This window comes from Elephas maximus, chromosome 25, assembly GCF_024166365.1.
Source record: "Elephas maximus indicus isolate mEleMax1 chromosome 25, mEleMax1 primary haplotype, whole genome shotgun sequence".
Classification (NCBI taxonomy): domain Eukaryota; kingdom Metazoa; phylum Chordata; class Mammalia; order Proboscidea; family Elephantidae; genus Elephas; species Elephas maximus.
This window is the reverse complement of record NC_064843.1, coordinates 35,924,311-35,946,020: the sequence shown is the minus strand read 5'-3', so window position 1 is coordinate 35,946,020 and position 21,710 is coordinate 35,924,311. Positions and strand designations below refer to the sequence as shown.

The following is a 21,710-nucleotide window of genomic DNA, read 5'->3' as shown; positions in this document are numbered from 1 at the left end:
TTCAATGAAAAAGGAGGTTGTCATTTAATGCCATTAAGAACTTAGCTGTAAGGTTGTATTTCACATAAAACTACCAGGAAATAACTGTTAAGAACAGTGGAAAAATAGGAAAACTATAATTAATCACATGTATTGTAATCAGAAAAAAAAAAAAAAAATTTTTTTTTTTTTAATTGTAATCGGAGCCCCGGTGGCATAGCGGTTAAGAGCTCAGCTGCTAACTAAAAGGTTGGCAGTTCAAATCCACGAGCTGTCCCTTGGAAACCCCATGGAACAGTTCTCCTCTGCCCTATAGGGTCACTATGAGTCAGAATCAACGCAACAGCAATGGGTTTGATTTAGTTTTTTGTAATTTAGGGAAAAATACAGAATAGGAGTGTCATGTGCGGAGTCTAGAAGTTGTTTTATTGAGTGAACAAGATTTTGACAGTATTAACCTGGGACTGTCAAAACAAGAGTAACTGGCTGATGGGCATGAATATTGTGAATGGTCAAAGAGATACTGCCAGCAGTTACGGGGGGAGGAGGAGGTGAGAAAGAGGAGTTATTACTTAAGAAGTACTGAGTTTCTCTTTGGAGTAATAAAAAAAACTTACTGGACATGGATAGTGGTGATGGTTGCACAACACGTTGAGGGTAATGTCAATGAATTATACACTTAAAAATGGTTAAAATTGCAAATTTTTGTTTTGTTATCTTTTACCACATTTAAAAATTTTTTTCAATAAGAGATGTACCTTATTGCAGAAATAGGTCATTAAACCTATAGTCTAGAAAAAATATCTCTCAAATTAGGACAGTTCTGTTTTCTGACTGTCCACATGCTACCTTCTGATTGACTGTTTAGCTTCTTGAGGACCCTGATACTGAGGAGATGTGTAAAAAATGTGCAGGAGTGAAATAAGTCAGACACAAAGAACAGGTACTGTATGATCCCACTTAGATGAATGTCTAGAATAGGCAAGTACATAAGGACAAAAGTTTATGAATGGGAAGGTGGGAGGAGAAATGGAAGTTATTGCTGAAGGGGCTACTGAGTTTCTGCTTGGAGTGATGTAAAACTTTCGGGAATGAAGGAAGGGGATAGTGGCACAACATGTGAGGGTAATTGGTGTCACTGACTGATTTGTACACTTGGCAGTGGTAAAAATGGCAAACTTTTTGTTATATACATTTTTATCACAATAAAATTAAAATTTAAAATATATGTATAATCAAAGGTGAACATTTGTATAATTAAGAGATGGAAAAGTATCTAATACTAGTAATTTCTAATTCCTGATTCAATTATTATTTAGACATTGAGAAAAAAATGGGTGTGAGTGTTCAATTATTGTAAAAACATAGTCTCCCAGACTCATCTCAAGTAGTACCTGTTGAAGGAAGTCTTTCTTACAGCTCCCCACTGCTGCCCATGGCACCTGTAGAGTTAGCTGTCCCTCTCTGTGCTTTTGTAGCACTCTGTGCACACTTGTGTTAGAACATCTCTGGGTTCTTCTGTAGTCATTTTTACCTGACAGTCTGCCTCGCTTTACAGCAGTCTCATTGAGGGCAGAAACCAAGTCTTGTTTTTTTTTTTTTAATCTTTCAAAGGATATTTATATTTTGAAAATGCATTATCTAATCTTTTAACATGTGCTTTACAAAATACGAATGACTGAGTGAGCAAAAGACCAAACAAGAAATTAACAAAGATTCTTGTGTTTTGCACTTAAACTGAGTCTTTTATTTTGGCTTTCTTTTAGTAAGCAATGGAATCAACCATTCTCCTCCAACCCTGAATGGTGCCCCATCGCCACCGCAAAGGTTCAGCAATGGCCCTGCCTCTTCCACATCCTCTGCACTGACGAATCAGCAATTGCCAGCCACTTGTGGCGCTCGGCAGCTCAGCAAGTTGAAGCGCTTCCTCACCACTCTCCAACAGTTTGGCAATGACATCTCACCTGAGATTGGGGAGAAGGTGCGGACTCTTGTCCTAGCGCTGGTGGTAAGTACGGCAACGTTGTCCTCAGCAGCTGCCTGAGGGTGTGCCTCAGAACCAAAGCCAGTAGAGAAATTTGTAGATGTTTCTGCTCATTCCCAAACCTGTAGTAACGTGACAAACCCTACAGACTAGTTATTGTTTAAAACTGTTGGGTTGCGGATTTCATGGTAACAATGTTTATCAAAGGAACATATAAAACTAAAAGGTTTACTGTATTGTTTCTTATGGTTTTGATTTAATTCCAGTAAGCAGCTTTGAGTTTGTCTTAAAACTGAGTTTCCAACAGGCCCATTATTCAGCCAAGCTAATTCAAGGTTTTTTTATTTAATATATTTAGTGGCTGGTACATTGTTTCCAAATCACAGAGAAAAGAGAAGTAGTAGTTTAAAATTTTCAAAATAATAACTTGTAAAATTATAAGGTTTATGTTCTAAATAAATAGTATCAAAAGGATCACACTTCTCAGCTCCTCATGCAAATACAGTTTCTTTAGAATTTCAAGGTAGATGTAATTTTTCACTGGGTATGATGAACCTGTGGTATGGGGGTGATTTTCTGACATTGACAGCTGGGCGAGATTTAACACTCAATGTTTTATGAGTGAAGTAGTGCCAGTTCTCAGTGTTTGTAAATAGAAATCATCGACTGACCTCCAGTAAAAGCACTCTGTGCTCCTGCATGTTAGCCACTATAGGTAATAAAAAGAGAAATCACAGTACTGAACCTTAAACTGGCAGTTCTCCAAGTGTCATCCAGAAGCCTCTGGGATTCCCCAAGGTCCTTTCAGCGGTCTGTGAGATCAAAACTATTTCCATAATAATATTAAGGTGTTAATTGTCTTTTCACTCTTATTCTCTTATGAGTTGTAGGATAAAGAACTAAGTTTGGCCTTTCTTATCTGGTTTCTGAAATAAGCCCAAGCAATTAAAGTACTTCTTATCTTTCTAAAATGGCTGGGCAAGTAGGAGCTACACAGGTCACACACCTGGCTAACTTCAGGAACAGAGAGGGTCATGATGTAGTCATGCATATTCATTAATTGGATTGATCATAATTATGCATTAAGGCCCTGATGATGCACATTCATTGAGGTCCCAGTGAATAGGGGACTCTGGACCTTGGAGCTCTCTTGGGGCTTCCAGGATTGGTGAGAACATCCATACAGGGGAGAGGGTGCAGGACAATGGAAGCCTCATGCTGGGACCACCTTGAGACCTTGCCTGATGTGTGTCTTCGATTGTATTCTTTCTGGTTATAATAAATGGTAACTGTAAGTATAGGTAATAAACAAAAAAACCAAACCCATTGCTGTCAAGCTGATTCCAACTCATAGCAACCCTATGGGACAGAGTAGAGATGACCCATAGGATTTCCAAGGAGTGGCTGATGGATTCAAACTGCCAACCTTTAGGTTAGCAGCCAAACTCTTAACCACTGTAGCACCAGGGCCCCAGTATAAGTAATAGTTCCATGAATTTTGTGAGCCACTCTAGAGAATTAATGAACCCACGGGGCAATGAGCCAGTAGGGGCTGGTGGTACAGAGTAGATTTGCATAGACCACACTCTGTGTGGCTGGGTGATAGAGAAAGGCTGCACAGACAGTTGATGACCTACTTTGTAACTTAGTCCCAGAGGATTAGAAATCTAGAGAGAAGCCACCTATCTGGTCTGAAGTGCAGGGAGTTTGCAGACCCCTGAGCCTACAGCTACTCCCCGATGTTGTGGCTTCAGGTGGCCAGGGATGTTTTGAGCTGGCTGAGGGGATGAGATCTTGCTGATCCTTGCCATGCAGTTAGTGATTTACCCACCTTGCTACTTTCTTACTGCATTTGGTAGCCTCGTAGTCCTCACATGAGTGTACAGAGGAGTGTTCCAGAGGCTAAGTGACATATTGATACAAAAAAAAAAAAAAAAACCAAACTCATGGCCGTCGAGTCAATTATGACTTACAGCAACCCTATAGGACTGAGTAGAACTGCCCCATAAGGTTTCCAAGGAGCGCCTGGTGGATTCGAACTGCCGACCTTTTGGTTACCAGCCGTAGCCCTTAACCACTATGCCACCAGGATTTTCATATTAATATCACAACAGATTAAATGCAGAAACCAATTATGGATTCCAGTTGTCTTAAGCTAGATATTTGAGAAGAGTTGCAAAATTGTAAAACAGTGCCACTCTTCTTACTACATTTTTTTTTCTTTTGGAAAAGATAGTTACTTTTTATAAAAAATGTTGTTAATATGAAAAAAAAGAAAAACATGTTGATTTCGAATCATAGCAACCCTATAGGACAGAGTAGAACTGCTCCGGAGGGTTTCCAAGGAGTGGCTGGTGGATTCAAACTGCCCTACCTTTTGGTTAGCAGCCATAGCTTGCTGTAGCTCGCTGTAACTCTTAATGACTGTACCACCAGGGATTAATAATAAATAATTTTTAAAGTTCTCAGTTTTAATTTCTCATTTGGTGAATACTGATAGACATAACCAACATAAACTAGAGGTATTTTGGGACCAAAATGTTTAAGAACTGCCTTAAAAGATTTCTCAGTGTTATATGAAGAAATTGAAAATTTTTACCAACTTCTACAGTCTGAAACTGGTCAAACTTGCAGTCAAGGTGCATTGATAATTACTGGTGATTGGAATGCGAAAGTTGGAAACAAAGAAGGATCAGTAGTTGGAAAATATGGCCTTGGTGATAGAAATGATGGTGGAGATTGCATGATAGAATTTTGCAAGACCAGTAACGTTCATTGCAGATTCCTTTTTTTGACAACATAAAGGGCAGCTATACACGTGGACCTCACCAGATGGAATACACAGGAATCAAATCGACTACATCTGTTGAAAGAGACTATGCAGAAGCTCAATATAATCAATCAGAACAAGGCCAGACCATCAGTTGCTCATATGCAAGTTCAAATAGAAGCTGAAGAAAATTAGAACAAGTCTGCGAGAGCCAAAATAACCACCTGAGTGTACTGCACCTGAATTTAGAGACCATCTCAAGAATAGATTTGATGTGTTGAACTTTAATGGTCGAAGACCGGATGAGTTGTGGAATGACATCTAGTACATCACACATGAAGAAACCAAAAGGTCATTAAAAAGGCAGGAAAGAAAGAAAAAGACCAAAATGGATGTCAGAAGAGACTTTGAAACGTGTTCTTGAATGTAGAGCAGCTAAAGTGAATGGAAGAAAAGATGAAGTAAAAGAGGTGAACAGAAGATTTCAAAGGGCTGCCCAAGAAGACGAGGTAAAGTATTATAATGAAATGTGCAAAGACCTGGCATTAGAAAACCAAAAAGGAAGAACACACTTGGCATTTCTCAAGCTGAAAGAACGGAAGAAAAAAACTCAAGCCTCAAGTTGCAGTACTGAAGGATTCTATGGAGAAATACTGAACAATGCAGTAAGCATCAAAGGAACATGCAAGGAATACACAGAATCACTGTGCCAAAAGAATTGCTCGACGTTTAGCCATTTCAGGAGGTAGCATATGACCAAGAGCCAACGGTATTGAAGGAAGCAGTCAAAGCCACACGGGAGGCACTGGTGAAAAGTAAGGCTTCAGGAATTGACAGAATACCAATTGAGATGTTTTAACAAACGGTGGCAGTCATTCGAAAAGAAGAGGATACTGTGTGGTTTAAAGTCAGGAAAGGTATGCATCACGGTTGTATCCTTTCACCATACTTATTCAGTCTGTATGTGAACAGATAATTTGAGAAGGTGGACTACATGAAACATGGCATTAGGATTGGAGGAGGACTCATTAACAACCTGCAACATGCAGATGACACAACCTTCCTTGTGGAAAGCGAAGAGGACTTGAAGCACTTACTAAGGAACATCAGAGACTACAGCCTTCATTATGGATTACACCTCATCATAAAGAAGACAAAAATCTTCACAACTAGACCAACAAGCAACATCATGATAAAGAAAGTATTGATGTTGTCAAGAATTTCATTTTACTTGGATCCACAACAACACCCATAGAAGCAGCAGTCAGGAAATGAAATGACATATTATGTTGGGCAAATCTGCTGCAAGAGACCTCTTTAAAGTGTTAAAAAGTAAAAATGTCACCTTGAGGACTAAGATGCACTTGACCGAAGCCATGGCATTTTCAATAGCTTCGTATACGTGGGAAAGCTAGGCAATGAATAAGGAAGAGTGAAGAAGAATTGATTTCTTTGAATTATGGTGTTGGCGAAGAAAATTGGATGTACCATGGACTGCCAGAAGAACAAACAAATCTGTTTTGGAAGAAGTACAGCCAGAATGCTCCTTGGAGGCAAGGGTGACAAGACTCTGTCTCTCGTACTTTGGACATGTGATCAGGAGGGACCAGTGCCTCGAGAAGGATATCATGTTTGGAAGACCCTTGACGAGATGGACTGACACGGTGGCTGCAGTAATGGGTTCAAACATAGCAAATGGTTGTGAGAATGGCACAGGACCAGGCAGTGTTTTGTTCTGTTGTACATAGGGTCACTATGAGTTGGAACCGACTTGATGGCACCTAAAAACAATATGGAAAAAGCAACTTTTATACAGGTGTAGTGGCAGTAAATGGCTTTTCATCATTTATGTGAGTCAATCTCTATTATTGTATAGGTTGTTCATGTTCATTCATACAGTATTTATTGTAAGAATATACCACAGTTTATTCTTCTGTACCTGATGGACATTTGAGTGTTTGTAGTTTGGGGCAGTATTGGGTTCCTTTCACCATCCTCATGTTCAGAGATTTACTGGAAGGTTTCCTAGGACTTGGACTATAGTACTCACAGCTAAGATTTATTATAGGGGCATACTAAGGCTACACAGCCAAATCATAAAGGAGATAGACACAGAGGAGTCTGGAGCAGTCCATGTGGAGGCTTTCTTACGCTGTCTCCCTCTTGTCAGTGTCATACAGTAGATACATATACATTCTTCCACCAGCAACAAAAATACATCAATATGTGTGAAGTTTCTGCTCAGGGAAGCCCGTTAGAGTCAATGCACAAAGTTTTTATTGGGGGTGGTCACATAGGCTATCTTTGCCTGCCTAGCACATACCAAAATTCTAGCCTCCTAGGAGGAAAACTTGTTCAATGTAAACTGTACTCTTTTCACGTACTGTCTAAGCACAGTGAGCCACCCTTATCAGTTAGGGACAATTTTATATTAGCGAATGGACACCAGCCAGTGGCTAAGCTTTGCAAGCCAGCCTTTCTTCACAGGGACCATTACAAGTAATGCTGCTGTGGACATTCTTGTCCATGACTTTTAGTGCATTTGTGCAAGCCTGCCACCCAGTAATGGAATTGTGGTTTCATAGGATATGCGTCTGTACAAATTTATTATATAATGCCATACAGTTTTCCCAATTAGTACACCAAATTATATTCTCACCTGCTGAAATACTAGTCAAGATTGATGTTGAAACTATAAATAGATTTAAGGAAAATACGGGGGAAAAAAGTTTGTTAAATTTAATAACTATTAAAAAAAAACGAACTTAGTAAACTAGTTACAGTGGAAACTTTCTTAATTTTAAAGGATATTAAAAAAAAACTTACCTCAAATTTCATGTTTAATGGTGAAAATTTAAAAGCTTTCCCGCTGAGATTAGGAACAACACAGAGATGTTCACTATCCTCTCTTGTATTCATTATAATCCTGAAAACTCTAGCCTAGGAAATAAAAGGATTGAAGAGCGATAAATAAAACCGCCTTTATTATAGATAAAATATTGCCTTATGCATTTGAGTGTACCACTCTGTTTCATCTTTTTTTGTTTTTGTTTTTTACTACCATCTTGTTGAGAACTTTGTCTAATTGGAGGAGAATTAACATTTTTGTACTGTTAAATTCTTCTATTCAAGAAATACTTTCCGTTTTTCTTCTAAAGAATGGTCAAATTTTGGGCAGGCATTTATAAGTAGAACAATCTTTCCAGGAGGTAGAAACTTGTTAGCTAATTCAAAAAAGGCCACACAGTTAAGAAGGTGGAGTTTAGATCGCACATTCTGTGCTCCTGGCACGCAAGAATTAAGGTGCCTGTAGTCCCTAACTATACTGAAGAGCAAGCATGTCCAACTGCCACTGCAAGGTAAATGATTTTTGACTCTACTTATTTAGAGAATATACATTCTGGAGGGTAGTTTGACAGTGTTTCAAGTAGCTTAAACTATACAGTACTTTGACTCATCCGATTCTTTCCTAGGAATTTATCCTAAGAAAATCATAAACTGTGTGCACCAAGATAATCAGTTCAACATTGTTTATGAATGCCTCCCTCCCTCCCTCCAAAAAACCAGATGTCAGCTAAATGTTCCATAAAGACTGAGTAAATTGCAGTACATCTGTTTAATGAAATATGATGTGTAGTCATTAAAAATCAAGTATTTCCTCGGAATATACCCTAGAGAAACAAGAGCCTTCACACAAACATATATGCACACCCATGTTTATTGCAGCTCTGTTTACAATAGCAAAAAGCTGGAAGCAGCCAAGGTGTCCATCAACGGATGAATGGGTAAATAAATTGTGGTATATTCACACAATGGAATACTACGCATCAGTAAAGAACAGTGACGAATCTGTGAAACATTTCATAACATGGAGGAACCTGGAAGGCATTATGCTAAGCGAAATTAGTCAGAGGCAAAGGAGAAATATTGTATAAGACCACTATTATAAGATCTTGAGAAAGAGTATAAACTGAGAAGAACACATACTTTTGTGGTTACGAGGCGGGGAGGGAGGGAGGGAGGGAGGGAGAGGGTTTTTTACTGATTAATTAGTAGATAAGAACTGCTTTAGGTGAAGGGAAGGACAACACTCAATACATGGAAGGTCAGCTCAGTTGGACTGGACCAAAAGCAAAGAAGTTTCCAGGATAAAATGAATGCTTCAAAGGTCAGCGGAGCAAGGGCGGGGGTTTGGGGACCATGGTTTAAGGGGACTTCTAAGTCAATTGGCAAAATAATTCTATTATGAAAACATTCTGCATCCCACTTTGAAATGTGGCGTCTGGGGTCTTAAATGCTAACAAGCAGCCATCTAAGATGCATCAATTGGTCTCAACCCACCTGGAGCAAAGGAGAATGAAGAACACCAAGGTCACACGACAACTAAGAGCCCAAGAGACAGAAAGGGCCCCATGAACAAGAGACCTACATCATCCTGAGACCAGAAGAACTAGTTGGTGCCTGGCCACAATCGATGACTGCCCTGACAGGGAGCACAACAGAGAACCCCTGAGGGAACAGGAGATCAGTGGGATGCAGACCCCAAATTCTCATAAAAAGACCATACTTAATGGCCTGACTGAGACTAGAGGAATCACGGCGGTCATGGTCCCCAAACTTTCTGTTGGCACAGGACGGGAACCATCCCCGAAGACAATTCATCAGACATGAAAGGGACTGGACAGTGGGTGGGAGAGAGATGCTGATGAAGAGTGAGCTAATGATATCAGGTGGACACTTGAGATTGTGTTGGCATCTCCTGTCTGGAGGGGGGATGGGAGGATAGAGAGAGTGGGAAGCTGGCAAAATTGTCACGAAAGGAGAGACTGGAAGGGCTGACTCATTACGGGGAGAGCAAGTGGGAGTACGGAGTAAGATGTATGTAAACTTATATGTGACAGACTGACTTGAATTGTAAACGTTCACATGAAGCTCAATAAAAGTTAATAAAAAAAAAAAATCAAGTATTGTTCCAGTTCAGAGGCAAGATAAAGTAGAAACACTTCCCCCTATTTCTCCTGCTAAAATACAGCAAAAACCTGTAGACATATATAAATAAAAAATAAGACTGAAAGGTGAAGAGAAGAAAGCAGATTGGCTAGTAGGAGAGGAGAAACCTTTGAACCTGAGGAACTACTAATAGTGAGTTCCTTAAGTTTTATTTTTTCCTCATATTCTAGACTGGGAGCTGGAGAAGCTGATGACTTAGAAACACCAATTGGCGCAGATTAAAAAAAAGCCTCCTCTCTAGCCAAAGGGACAGCCCAAGGCAGAACATTTACAGACAATAATTACCCTACTGCAGCCAATTGCCTCAGAAAAAACTGCAGCCTCACCGCGCCCCCCCACCCCGTGCCAGCAAAGACCCTCCCTCTTCCTCTTCCCCCTCCTAGCCATGGTATACCATCAGAGGCCTAGTGGGGAACCTGGATTTATATCCCCACCTGACTGCATCAAAGAGGCATGCACCCCTCCACACACTGGAACAGTGTCAGAGGAGACCTCCTAAAACAAGATTTAGATAAGATTCAGAGTCATATAACATAGAACCCAGAACGTTCAGAAGACAAGAGAAAATCACTTGTCATACCAAGAACCAGGAAAATTTCAACTGGAATGAGAAAGTACAACCAATAGACACCTATTGAGAGAACACAGATGTGGAAATATCTGACAAGGATTTTAAAACAGCCACCATAAAATTGCTCAATGAGTAGTTAGAAATGAAAAAAAAAAAAAAAATACAAAGCCTCAGCAAAGAAATAAAAGATATAAAGAAGAAACAGAAAGGAAGGTTTGAAACTGAAAAATGCAATAATGAAATAAAAACCGAGTGATGGGCTCAACCTGAGAATGGAGGGAACAGAGGAAAGAATCAGTGAACTTGAACCCAGTCTGAACAATAGAGAGAAAATAGACTGAGAAAAATGAACAGAGCCTCAGGAACTTGAGGGATTATAACAAAAGATCAGTAGGAGAGGAGAAAGAGGGTGAGCCTGAAAAAGTATTCAAAGAAATAATGACTGAAGTTTTCCCAAATTTGACAAAAGACCTGTAGTTTCAAGAAGCTGAACGAACCTCAGACAGGAACACCCTCCCCCCAAAAATTCACACCAAGACACATCATATTCAAACTAAAGACAAAGTAAAAATCTCAAAAGCAGAAACAGATGGTAAAAAGTTAGCACTGGGAAGTCTGTTTGGAGTTGTTCTCATATGCAGACTGCTTGAAACTAGAAGGCATCTATCGTTTTGTTGTTGTTTGTTTTTTTTTTTTAATTAACTTCCTATTTGGAAGGTTTGGGGAATTGGTGCTAGAATGTAGACAGAGCCTATAAAGAGATTAACTTTTGGCAGCTAAGGTTCTGGGCTGTTGAGCCTGGAAGATGTCCTTGAATTGACGTCCTGGATGGAGTCAGGATCTGTTCAGCAGGAAACTTTGTAAGCTTGGTTCCCTGTACCTGAAGTGACTTGGAATGAATCCCTCAATACGGGGGACCTGAGTTCCTTTCTTTGCAGGCAGGGAGAAATGATGTACCTTATTCTGCAGCACAGGCTGCTAGGCACAGAGGATAATTTAGATTTGGGGTAGCAGAGAAGAGTATCAAGGAGGTCAACTTTCTGTCATTCTGTAATGAAGGAGACGGAATTTGGTTAACCTTTGAGAGGTGTCTGTTCTTGGAATTATCCTTTTCCTTATGATTTCAGAGGAGTCAGCAGTGTCAGCTTTAAATTAGGGGACAGTGTCCAGTTTTGGAAGTTGAATAATGTGATTTATCTTTTCAGAACTCCACAGTGACAATTGAAGAATTCCATTGTAAGCTCCAAGAGGCCACAAACTTTCCTCTTCGTCCGTTTGTGATTCCATTCCTCAAGGTAATTCTCTGAGGTGGTTTATGAATGAGGTTTATGAATGTGGCTTCTCTTCAGTGTTTCCTCAGGATCTGCTACCGACCCCTGTTTTGTGATGCAAACCGGCGTGAAGTGCTGCGTTTTCACGTCTTTATTTTCCTTGGGCTGGTAACAGATGTGAGTGCGGCCTGCAGATAAACCTCAGGCTTGATGACGTGGGATTTGCAAAAGCTTTGAGTTGTGGTCTGTGTACAGACACTGCTGGTGACACACAGAAGGAGCAAGTAGAGGTGTACGGACGGGGTGGAAGCTGGGCTTTTAGCAGAGGAAATAATTGGATACGTGGTCTTTTTAGCTGGCCAGAGTTTGAAGGGTAGGTGTTATCTGAATGGAAGCTGGCTAACAAAGTCGAGGCTTTTGCAGATTGGACTTGCTCTGAGGTCAGGAGAGAATGTGGGGCAACAATGTTTGTGCCTCCCCAACCCCCCAGCTAGTCTAGTTTTCTAATAAAGTCCTCTGGAATTAATGTTCCCTGAGACATAACTTTCGGGAACACTGCTTATTTGATAAGTGATACAGTGTTATATTTATACTGAATATGCCTTTTTTTTTTTACTCAGAAACATTTGAGATAAAACTGCAGACATGATACAGCTAAATACTTTAGCACAATTGTCAAATCCGGAAATTAGAGTTGATGTAATACTGTTTTTTTAATCTATAGACCTCATTGAGGTTTCACCAGTTGTCTCACCCATGTCCTTTAAGCAAAAGAAAAAAGCATCAAAAAGATGGGTCATCTTGCCCGGCTGCCACCAATGACTGCCGTGACAAGGAACACAACAGAGAATCCCTGATGGAGCAGGAGAAAAGTGGGATGCAGAACTCAAATTCTCGTAAAAAGACCAGACTTAATGGTCTGACTGAGACTGGAGGGACCCCCAGAGGTCATGGTCCCCGGACTCCCTGTTAGCCCAAAAATCAAAACTATTCCAGAAGCCAACTCTTTGGACAAAGATTAGACTGGACTGTAAGACATAAAAATGATACTGGTGAGGAGTGTGTTTTTTAGCCAAGTAGACACATGAGACTATGTGGACAGCTCCTGTCTGGAGGTGAGATGAAAAGGCAGAGAGGGACAGGAGCTGGCTGAATGGACACGGGGAATATAGGGTGGAGAGGAGGAGTATGCTGTCACATTCTAGGGAGAGCAACTAGGGTCACATAACAATGTATGTCTAAGTTTTTGTATGAGAAACTGACTTGAATTGTAAACTTTCAGTTAAAAAACAAAAAAAAAAAAAAGATGGGTCACCTTACTGAGACACTGATAACAGTTTTTAAAAACTTTTTAACTCAGAGCATTACATGCATACAGGAAAGTGCATCGTTCCCAGGTGGACAGCTTGTGCTGTGGCTCTGTTGTAATAGCACTGAGGCCTCAGCATCTCAGGACAGTCTCTGGTACCTTTTTTAGCCCTGGAACAGCTGTGCTAGTTCTATCTTGGTCTTCTTTCTGTAAGACAGAGCCAGTAGACAATTATTTCCCCAAGACCCCAGAATCAAGAAAGATTGTGAAATTCGTGTTAATAGGAAATAATTAGCATGTTCCTTTATTCATCAAAGGGCACATGTCACAAATGTAAAGATCTGACATGGTTTTTTTTTTTCAATTAATTTACTCTCAAAAGATGGAGGTTATAGAACAAACTATAGTCTTTAAAAAAAAGTGTTTTTTTTTCTATAGTCACATTCCCTATTCTTAACTCTGTTATTTTGGAAAACAGCATGAGGTAGGTTGTTATGGCAGCTTTTTGGCTAGCATTTGGGTTTTGTCAATTTATCACTGCTTTAAAACAGTCACTAATTATGGTGCCTGCTGAATTAGCCCTTGGCGAGGGGATAACTGCTCGCATGTATTAAAACTCTTCTTTCACTTGCTCATCAGTTTCCCTTAGGATAAAGGCTTCTATTATGGGCTCACTCTGAATTGTTTTTGAATTTGAGAGGGGGATGCATTTCTTATTTTGTGGTTTGCTTTTTAATAAAAGGAATATGAGAAAAGTAAATTTTGTATATGGAGAAATTAAAATTCTATAGTTCAAAGATATATAGAGTTTTTTGTGTGTGAGTGTGTGTGTGTGTGTGTGTGCACGTGCATGTGTGATTTGTCCCCATTGAAGGCATTTTCCTTTTGGTGAATAAGAAAAAGTGCCCATCTAGAGGGCCATACTAAGTAGACTCTGCCCATGCGTCACCCATGTATGCTCAGAGCTTAGTCTAAGCTTGTTGGTTTCCTTCCCGTCATTCTCACTGCTCTTCTTTCAAAAACCCCATGTTTTAACCAAACCAGAATAACCACTGTTTCTGGAATTTCGTGGCAGCTCTCATAGAGACCATGAAGGGAAAATTGTTTGACAGTGCAATCAGATAGTTGGGATTCCGAAGAGAGAGACCAGAGCTCGTAGCCAATAGAGGAGGGAGGATAGGGTGAATTCCTCCTGCTCCCGTATAGGCAGTAGTCATTCTCTAACTAACCAAAGTTTTCATAAATTTAAAAACTACTGTGTTCTCCATGGCACTGGGTGTTTTTTTGGGGGGGTGTTCTCCAAATATTTATTGAGCTTTGATTCTGTATGAAGCCACAAAGGGAGAAAGGCACAGTCTCTTCCTTAAGAGAATTTCCATCTTCTGGGGGCAAGAGACAAGTCAACTAATGATAATTCAAGTGCAGTGTAATAGATGTTACTTTACCTACAGAAGAGGTAGGTGAAATCAGACTGACAAGGAGAGAAAGCTTTTGTTTATGTTATCTGGTTTGTGAAATCATTTTGAGGTGGTGAGCCCTGACAATTGAAGGATAGGGCCCAAAAACCAGGAATACCGCCCTCCAGCCTGTGTGCCTCTTCTTTTCAAGGCAAACCTGCCCCTGCTGCAGCGAGAACTGCTGCACTGTGCTCGGGCCGCCAAGCAAACCCCATCTCAGTACCTAGCTCAGCACGAACACCTCCTGCTCAACACAAGTATCGCATCGCCTGCTGACTCTTCTGAGCTGCTCATGGAGGTGCATGGAAATGGGAAGAGGCCCAGTCCTGAGAGGTGAGCAGAGAAGACCTTTGTTGCCCTTTTCTAGAACCATTCTGCCCTTTTCCTTTGCTTCTGAAAGAAAGAATTTGATTGCTGTGTTTGTAGATAGGTATAGTCTCAGAATTTCTAAGTTTGCTTTGTCCCAACATCAAGCAGTGGAATAAGTCTAAAATCTCTGGGAGCAACTCCCAGACATGAGTAGTTTTAAGAAACTCTTCAGATGGCTCTGTATACCCCTGATGAGAAATTCTGCTCTAGAACATTTTATATGTCCCCTGCTCGAGAACCATAGGAAACACAATCTGCTAAAGGCGTTTTTTCTGATGTGTGAAGTCTTGCAAAGGTATTAGTTATTGATACTTGCTAAAGACAGTAGAAAGCTTGTTACAGTTGAAGCAGAATGACTGAAAACCCTACCAGTTCACAAGTGGATTAGTGATGCGAACCTTTTTTCCTCCCATGTAGAGAATTGTTTCTTTCCCATAACTTACCTCCACAGTAACAAATTTGGCCTCAGAACATTTCCTAAACATAGTTGAACCCTCTAACCTTCCGTATTCCTTTCATATAAGGCAATACTATCATCTTCTTTGTCTCTCCTTTGCTTCATGAGGGTTAGATGTTACTGCCTCGTTATGAATGGATTTGACCTGTCTTTTCATCTGGAATAAATCAGCAATTTACATTATCTGCCTGGTCCCTAAAAATACTACATTTCAGTTGCTGCCTCTTGTATAGACCCTACTTTATACTCTTCCTGTTTGTGAAAATGCTTAGCACACTACATAGCACAAAGGAGGTGCTCAGGAAATGTCTGCATGAAACGTTTGTTGACAGACTCAGATATGTACCTCTGGTTCTTCTACAGGAGAGAAGAGAATAGTTTTGAAAGAGATACGATTCCTCCTGAGCCTCCTGCCAAGAGAGTGTGTACCATCAGTCCTGCTCCCCGACACAGCCCTGCCCTCACTGTGCCCCTCATGAATCCTGGGGGCCAGTTCCATCCCACCCCTCCGCCTCTTCAGCACTACACCTTAGAAGATATTGCATCTTCACACCTGTATCGTGACCCCAACAAGATGCTAGAACATCGAGAAGTTCGTGACAGACATCACAGTCTTAGTAAGTGTCACAAAGCAGCATAGGAATGATTTAAGTTCAGATGGAATCCTTGGGTTTCAGTAATATTTCAATAGTATCATTAAGGTTGTTGTTGATCTCATTTGAAATTGATCTCATTTCATACCTTGTTGCTATCATCATTATATGAGATTACTATCAAGAAGAAAGTCTTGATAGTAAGTGATATCAGCTTAATAAAAATAGCAAAATGAACACAATGATAAATGGAAATTAAATAAACCAAAAAATTTAGGAAATAGTCACTGAAATACTTGGAAAAAAGGGGTATCATATCTGTAACTTATTCTCAAATGCTTCAGAAAAAATACGACAAAGCAAATGAGATAAAATACTAACATTTCGGAAATCTGGGTGGAAGTAATAAGGGAGTTCCTTATACAATTCATTTAACTTTTTCATAAGTGTGCATTTATTTCAGTATAAAAAGTTTAAAAAATTAAGCAAGAAAGATGTACAATATGTGGTCGCAGAGGTGAAAGAGCATGGACATTGAGGTCAGGAGGGCAGCATATCTAAATTTAAGTCTTGGCTCTGCATCCTAATTAGCTGTATGATCGTAGGCAAATTACGGAGGCTCTCTGAACCTCGGACTACTCATTTCTAAAATGAAGATGACGTTACCCCTGCTGAGTTATTGTTAGAATTACATTTGGGAGTGCCTGGCATGTGGATCCACAGTAACCATTAAATTTAGGAAGAAACAAAAAAGTCCCCTAACAAATCTTACACGAAGATCAGTTTTGGACACAGCTTTTGTCATCTACTTTTTGCACTCATTGTCTCATACAGGTTTACTGCAGAAGGTTCTTTGGAATTTAAATCAGAGCATATATCAGGACATGGAACCAAAGGGATTTTAGCTTCCACAGTTTCCCCCATATTTCGTTTTGTGGGGTACCCTGTGGAGTAAAAAATTACAGCACATTTGCCCTTCGCCCCTCTGACTTAGACTTCCTGGTATGCTTCAGAGGTGTGGACCACAGCTAGACCCTGGCTTCATGCAGTGGTAGCTGAATGGTGAAGCTCATGGCTAGTAGCTAAATGGTGGACGCCATGGCAGGAGGGGTGTTCACAGCTGCCAGTATTTATTGAGTCTTACATACCACTTAGATTATGTTGTGTTTATATAGTCTCATTTAATCCTCACAGCAGTCCCATACAGTTGTTACCCCTTTTTACAGATAAGAGATAAAGGAACTATGGTCCAAATCACATGTTTAGCAAATGGTGGATTTGAGATTCAGACCCTCACTGTGTGATGCCCAACGTGTTGCCAGTATTTTATGAGGCCTCGCATAGCAGATGTCCTCTCTCGTTACCTTTCTGTTTCTCTTTTTATCTGTTAAAAAGTAGGCTTGCTGCTGGTGTATTCTATAGCCATGTATATTTTTTGCCAGTTTGATCTGTTACTTTCTGAGATAAATGTTCAAAAAACTGGCTGTATTTTCAGTTTTTCCTCATATTTCTAACAATTTTTTTTAAAAGACTTTTTTCATCCTGAAGTGTTCTTTAGAAGGACCTTCAATCATCTATCTTGATAGTTTCTTTTAAGTTTGTCTGCCAGGCTGGGTACAGGTCTTTCATTTTCACCAGTGTTCTTTTAAAAACCTATACTCTAGTACGGTGGTTCAAAACTCGTACTAAAGTATTCATTACCACCCCCTTTTTGAAACAAACATTCTAACAACCCTTTTATTGTTCTAAACTGAAACTCATAGATACTCTGTCTACCTTAGATCCATAATTTTAGGATCAATATTCTATCTTTAATATATAAGAAAGCATTTTATAGTAAAATACACAAGGAAAATCTTTTTATAATAAAATATGTTAATGCTTGGGCATAACTACACTAGAAATAATGAGATAATCGATGCTTGCACTGATACAGTGGTGTAATATTAGCAAGTCACGTGCTGTGGGCAGCGTTGCCTTATGGGATGTAATTTTTCAAAATGGCAGGCAACTCTGGATTCTGGATACCCAGGATTCACAGTCATTGCATTCTTGAAAATTTCAGTATATATCAAAACCCTGCAAAGAATTGTACTTTGATAATGCTAAGTTATTTCCAGTGGTTGTACACCACATCCTTGTGTGCGTGCCGCATCCTTGCCAACACTTAGTTTTATCTGACAGTTTAATTTTTTTAGTATGTGTATATGAAGTAGTATCTCAGTTTTTATTTGCTTTCCCCTGACTAATTCTAAGTTTGAATATCTTTTTATGTGTTTATAGGCCATTCATACTTTCTTATTTAAGACATGCCTGTTTATTTCTTTTCCTGTTTTTATTTTGGGCTGTTTGTCTTTCATAATTGATTTGTAGGAGTTCTTTACATATTTTGAATAACTCTCTTTCGTTGGTTGTATATAATTTTGTGAGTTCTGCACCCTCATTACCTTAGTTGTGTGCTCAAAGTTGGTGGGAGAGTATGTCCATTCTACTGTATTCTTCCTTCCATCTCCAAATTTAATCTCTCATTTTAAATAGGCCTAAATGGAGGCTATCAAGATGAGTTGGTAGACCACCGTTTGACAGAAAGAGAATGGGCTGATGAATGGAAACATCTTGATCATGTAAGAACCTTATAGTGTATAATTTTCCTAACTATGACTTTTAATTCTTAGTATTACCAGCAGTGAATGGAATGTGTGCTTGAAATGAACATAATGATAACCGTAATATCTTTGGCGTAAAGAACCCCCACATTTACTATTTTCTGTATTTATGAATGACCCTCTTCCTTGAATAACGTCCAGCTGATTCATCCAATTCAGAAGAGTTCATATCAGGGTAAAGTCAGGTGCTCAACTTGTTCAAATTGGATGGCTTTGATCTTTGAGGTCCTTTTTCACTGTGACTTTTGTCCCCATGAAGGCAAATCCTATCTTGAAGCAAACCTTCCAAAACTTGCCTGGCATTGTTACGTCAACATATGGTTCAATGAAGACTAGTTTACTCACTTATTCCCTCAGCTAGAGACCTAAAGAGCCACTCCCAACTCTCTCTGGTAGGGTGATCACTTCAGGTTATAAACAAAAGAAAATCAAATAGTACAGTGGTTAAGAACACAGCTTTGTGAGTTTTTGTCCCAGCTTTGCAACTTCCTATCTTTTTGAGCCGGGCTAGTTGTTGAGAAAGTTGCTTCACTTTTAGCCTTAGTTTTCATATCTTAAAAAAAAAAAAGAATACTGCATTATTTGAATTGAGTTGTAAGGTTTAAGTTAATATATAAGGTGTTTATCATAGGTCTTGCTATATAAAAAGCTATATATAAAAAAAGCTATATAGGAAGCATTAAATAAATAGAGCTCCAAATACGAGAATGCAAGCCTGGGTTCTCTTTCCCGTTAGAAGAGGGAGTTTTTGCTCGCACTGAAAAGGGAAGAGAATTTGTAGCACCTGCTCGAAATTTCCAGATACCCACTTTTCTTCCTTGGGTGATGTTTGTCTGGTTGCATTCTCCTCTAAGTCCCCAGCTTCATCAGTTAACTTGGGGTATTTAAACAAAGATATAATGTGGTTTCACCACAGTCTTTAAAGGACCATATTATAAAGAAATTCTGGCTGCTTTAACCTTAAAGAATTCAAATAACATCATTTTGAAATCCAAATATATATACATATATGTTTTGAATTTCAGAATGTGTGTGTATGCATACACACATACACTTTAAAAGAAGTAGTAAGAAAGGTGTTCAAATGTAAACTTGGTTTTCCTAAACCTATAGAGTACTTAAACCCCCATTTTCCGTATTTTATTTACCTGTCCTTGATTTTCAGTGTTGATTGAGTTTCCTCACCTTATTTCTGCATTACTTCTTCTCTGGCTCAGGCCCTGAATTGCATTATGGAAATGGTAGAGAAAACAAGGCGTTCCATGGCAGTTCTGCGGCGCTGTCAAGAATCTGATCGTGAAGAACTCAACTACTGGAAAAGGCGGTATAATGAAAACACAGAGATGAGGAAAACGGGGAGCGAGTTGGTCTCCAGGCAGCACAGTCCTGGGAGCGCAGATTCTCTCGGCAATGGTAAGGGGAGAGTCTGAAGGCAACGCAGAATAAACATCCGCCATTGGAATCTCACCTGAGATGACAGCGAAGCCGTTTTGTATCTCACTTTAAAGGAAGATAGTGCTTGTTTGTGGAGTCAGGAAGACTCAGGTGATTATGGAAAGTAAAGGAAAAAAGATGTGAAGCACTCAAGAGCAGCACCTGACATATGTTCAAGAAATGTTAATTCTTCCTTGTGGAGAATGAGAACATTTGTGATTTTGTTGTTTTTAACTGTCTCTCTATGTATATGTACTACATGATGATCAAAGAGTGTTTCGTTGTTAAACTCAGCTTGCCTAAATGTAGTAGGTACTTCAAGTCCATCACATATATTCCTCACAAAAAAACCTGTTGCCATGGAATCAGTTCTGATTCATAGCGACCTATAGGACAGAGTAGAACTGCACCATAGGGTTACCAAGGAGTGGCTGGTAGATTCGAACTGCCAACCTTTCGGTTAGCAGCCAAGGAGCTCTTAAGAACTGTGCTATCACTTTCACAGTAGCCCTGAAAGTGTTTACCTCACCTTCCCTTCTCCCCCTCCCCCAAATTCAGGGAAATGCCATTTATGAACCACTGCCTGGCCTCCTCCTACAATAGGTTTTACTGTACCAAGCTGTGTTAATCACAGTCCCATCTTGCCTTTTCCCAAGCTGAAGCAGCAGAGACATGAGTAACTGTTCTTTCAATCCAGAATACATCCAGGAAGCCACAGCTGTTCCCTAAAAAAAAGGTTCCATCAGATTCACCAAGTAACTGAAGAGGTGTCCTATCCAAAGGCACAGCTGAGTGAGAAGCCATCTGTGATCAGGCTCAGTCCCCACCCACCCACTTGAACCACTTGAAGTCCCCAGGTGTTCCCCAGGGAGGGCAAATCTCTTCTTATGACAGGCCCAGCACCTGGCTGTTCCACAGAAGGTGACTGTTAGTCTCAAAAAGACGGCCAAAAAAAAAAAAATCAAGGCAAAGCAAGAATTAATATAGCATCCCCAGACAATGATAACTAGGAATCCCACCTCTTCCTTTACCCATGGAGGTGATTTTTGACCCATCCATAGATTAGCACCATTATGTGGGAGATCTAGCAACAGCAAGACATCAAAGAATACAGTTAGCATGATTCCATTCATAGGAATGTAAAGACAATGCTAATCTTCAGATATCCCTCACCATCTGAAACCTCACAAATATTCATTATAACTTACAGAAACTTACCCAAAGTTCATCCAACTTATAAGCTTTCCGTCACTGAGTCTGCATGTGTGTAGGCGAGATGGCATATAACACAAGAGTGAGATGTAGTCACGTACCACCTGTTCTGCAGACAGGATTGCAAGTCTTGCTGGTGCCGTTTAAACATTTCTGTGCATTACTGCTACTCGTCTATCTTAGCCTTTGTTTGAAAGTTTAGCTAGGGTGACTACGTACCAACTTGCCCCCAACAGTCCCAGTTTATGCCTGTTATCCTGTCATAATTCTTAGTAGCACCTTTCTCACTGTCAAAAATGAGAACTGTTTGGATGATAAGTTATACCGTCCCTCTAGATTTAGCTCTTCATGGATTCCAGTGTTTTCTTCTATTTACTTCATTGTTTTTTTTCTCTTATAGTACGTGTTCATTGCACTATAGAAGAAAAGCATAATTCATATCTAAATAAGAGTTGTATTCAAAATATGGACCAAAACAAATCCAAAAATTGTTTTGTTAATAGCCTGTGATGATATAAGGAACACATGCCAGGTTGTATTGAGCACTGTTTGCCTTATCAAGGAAGTCAACTGAACTAAGCAGTATGCTTAAAAACATACCCTATTTTTATGCAAATAATCCTTACCT

At 39.7% G+C, this 21,710-nt stretch overlaps 1 protein-coding gene across 2 annotated transcripts in view; it reads left to right on the top strand.

The window, feature by feature from the left end:
* The window catches only part of CBFA2T2 (CBFA2/RUNX1 partner transcriptional co-repressor 2), a 169,813-nt gene that overhangs the window by 123,745 nt on the left and 24,358 nt on the right, over window positions 1–21,710 (top strand). For both annotated transcript variants that reach the window (XM_049870138.1, XM_049870137.1), the window contains exons 3-8: window positions 1,746–1,987; window positions 11,520–11,609; window positions 14,503–14,684; window positions 15,541–15,794; window positions 18,309–18,394; window positions 19,654–19,849. In XM_049870138.1, coding sequence (XP_049726095.1) covers window positions 1,746–1,987; window positions 11,520–11,609; window positions 14,503–14,684; window positions 15,541–15,794; window positions 18,309–18,394; window positions 19,654–19,849 — 1,050 coding nt within the window. The remainder of the gene's footprint in view (window positions 1–1,745; window positions 1,988–11,519; window positions 11,610–14,502; window positions 14,685–15,540; window positions 15,795–18,308; window positions 18,395–19,653; window positions 19,850–21,710) is intronic.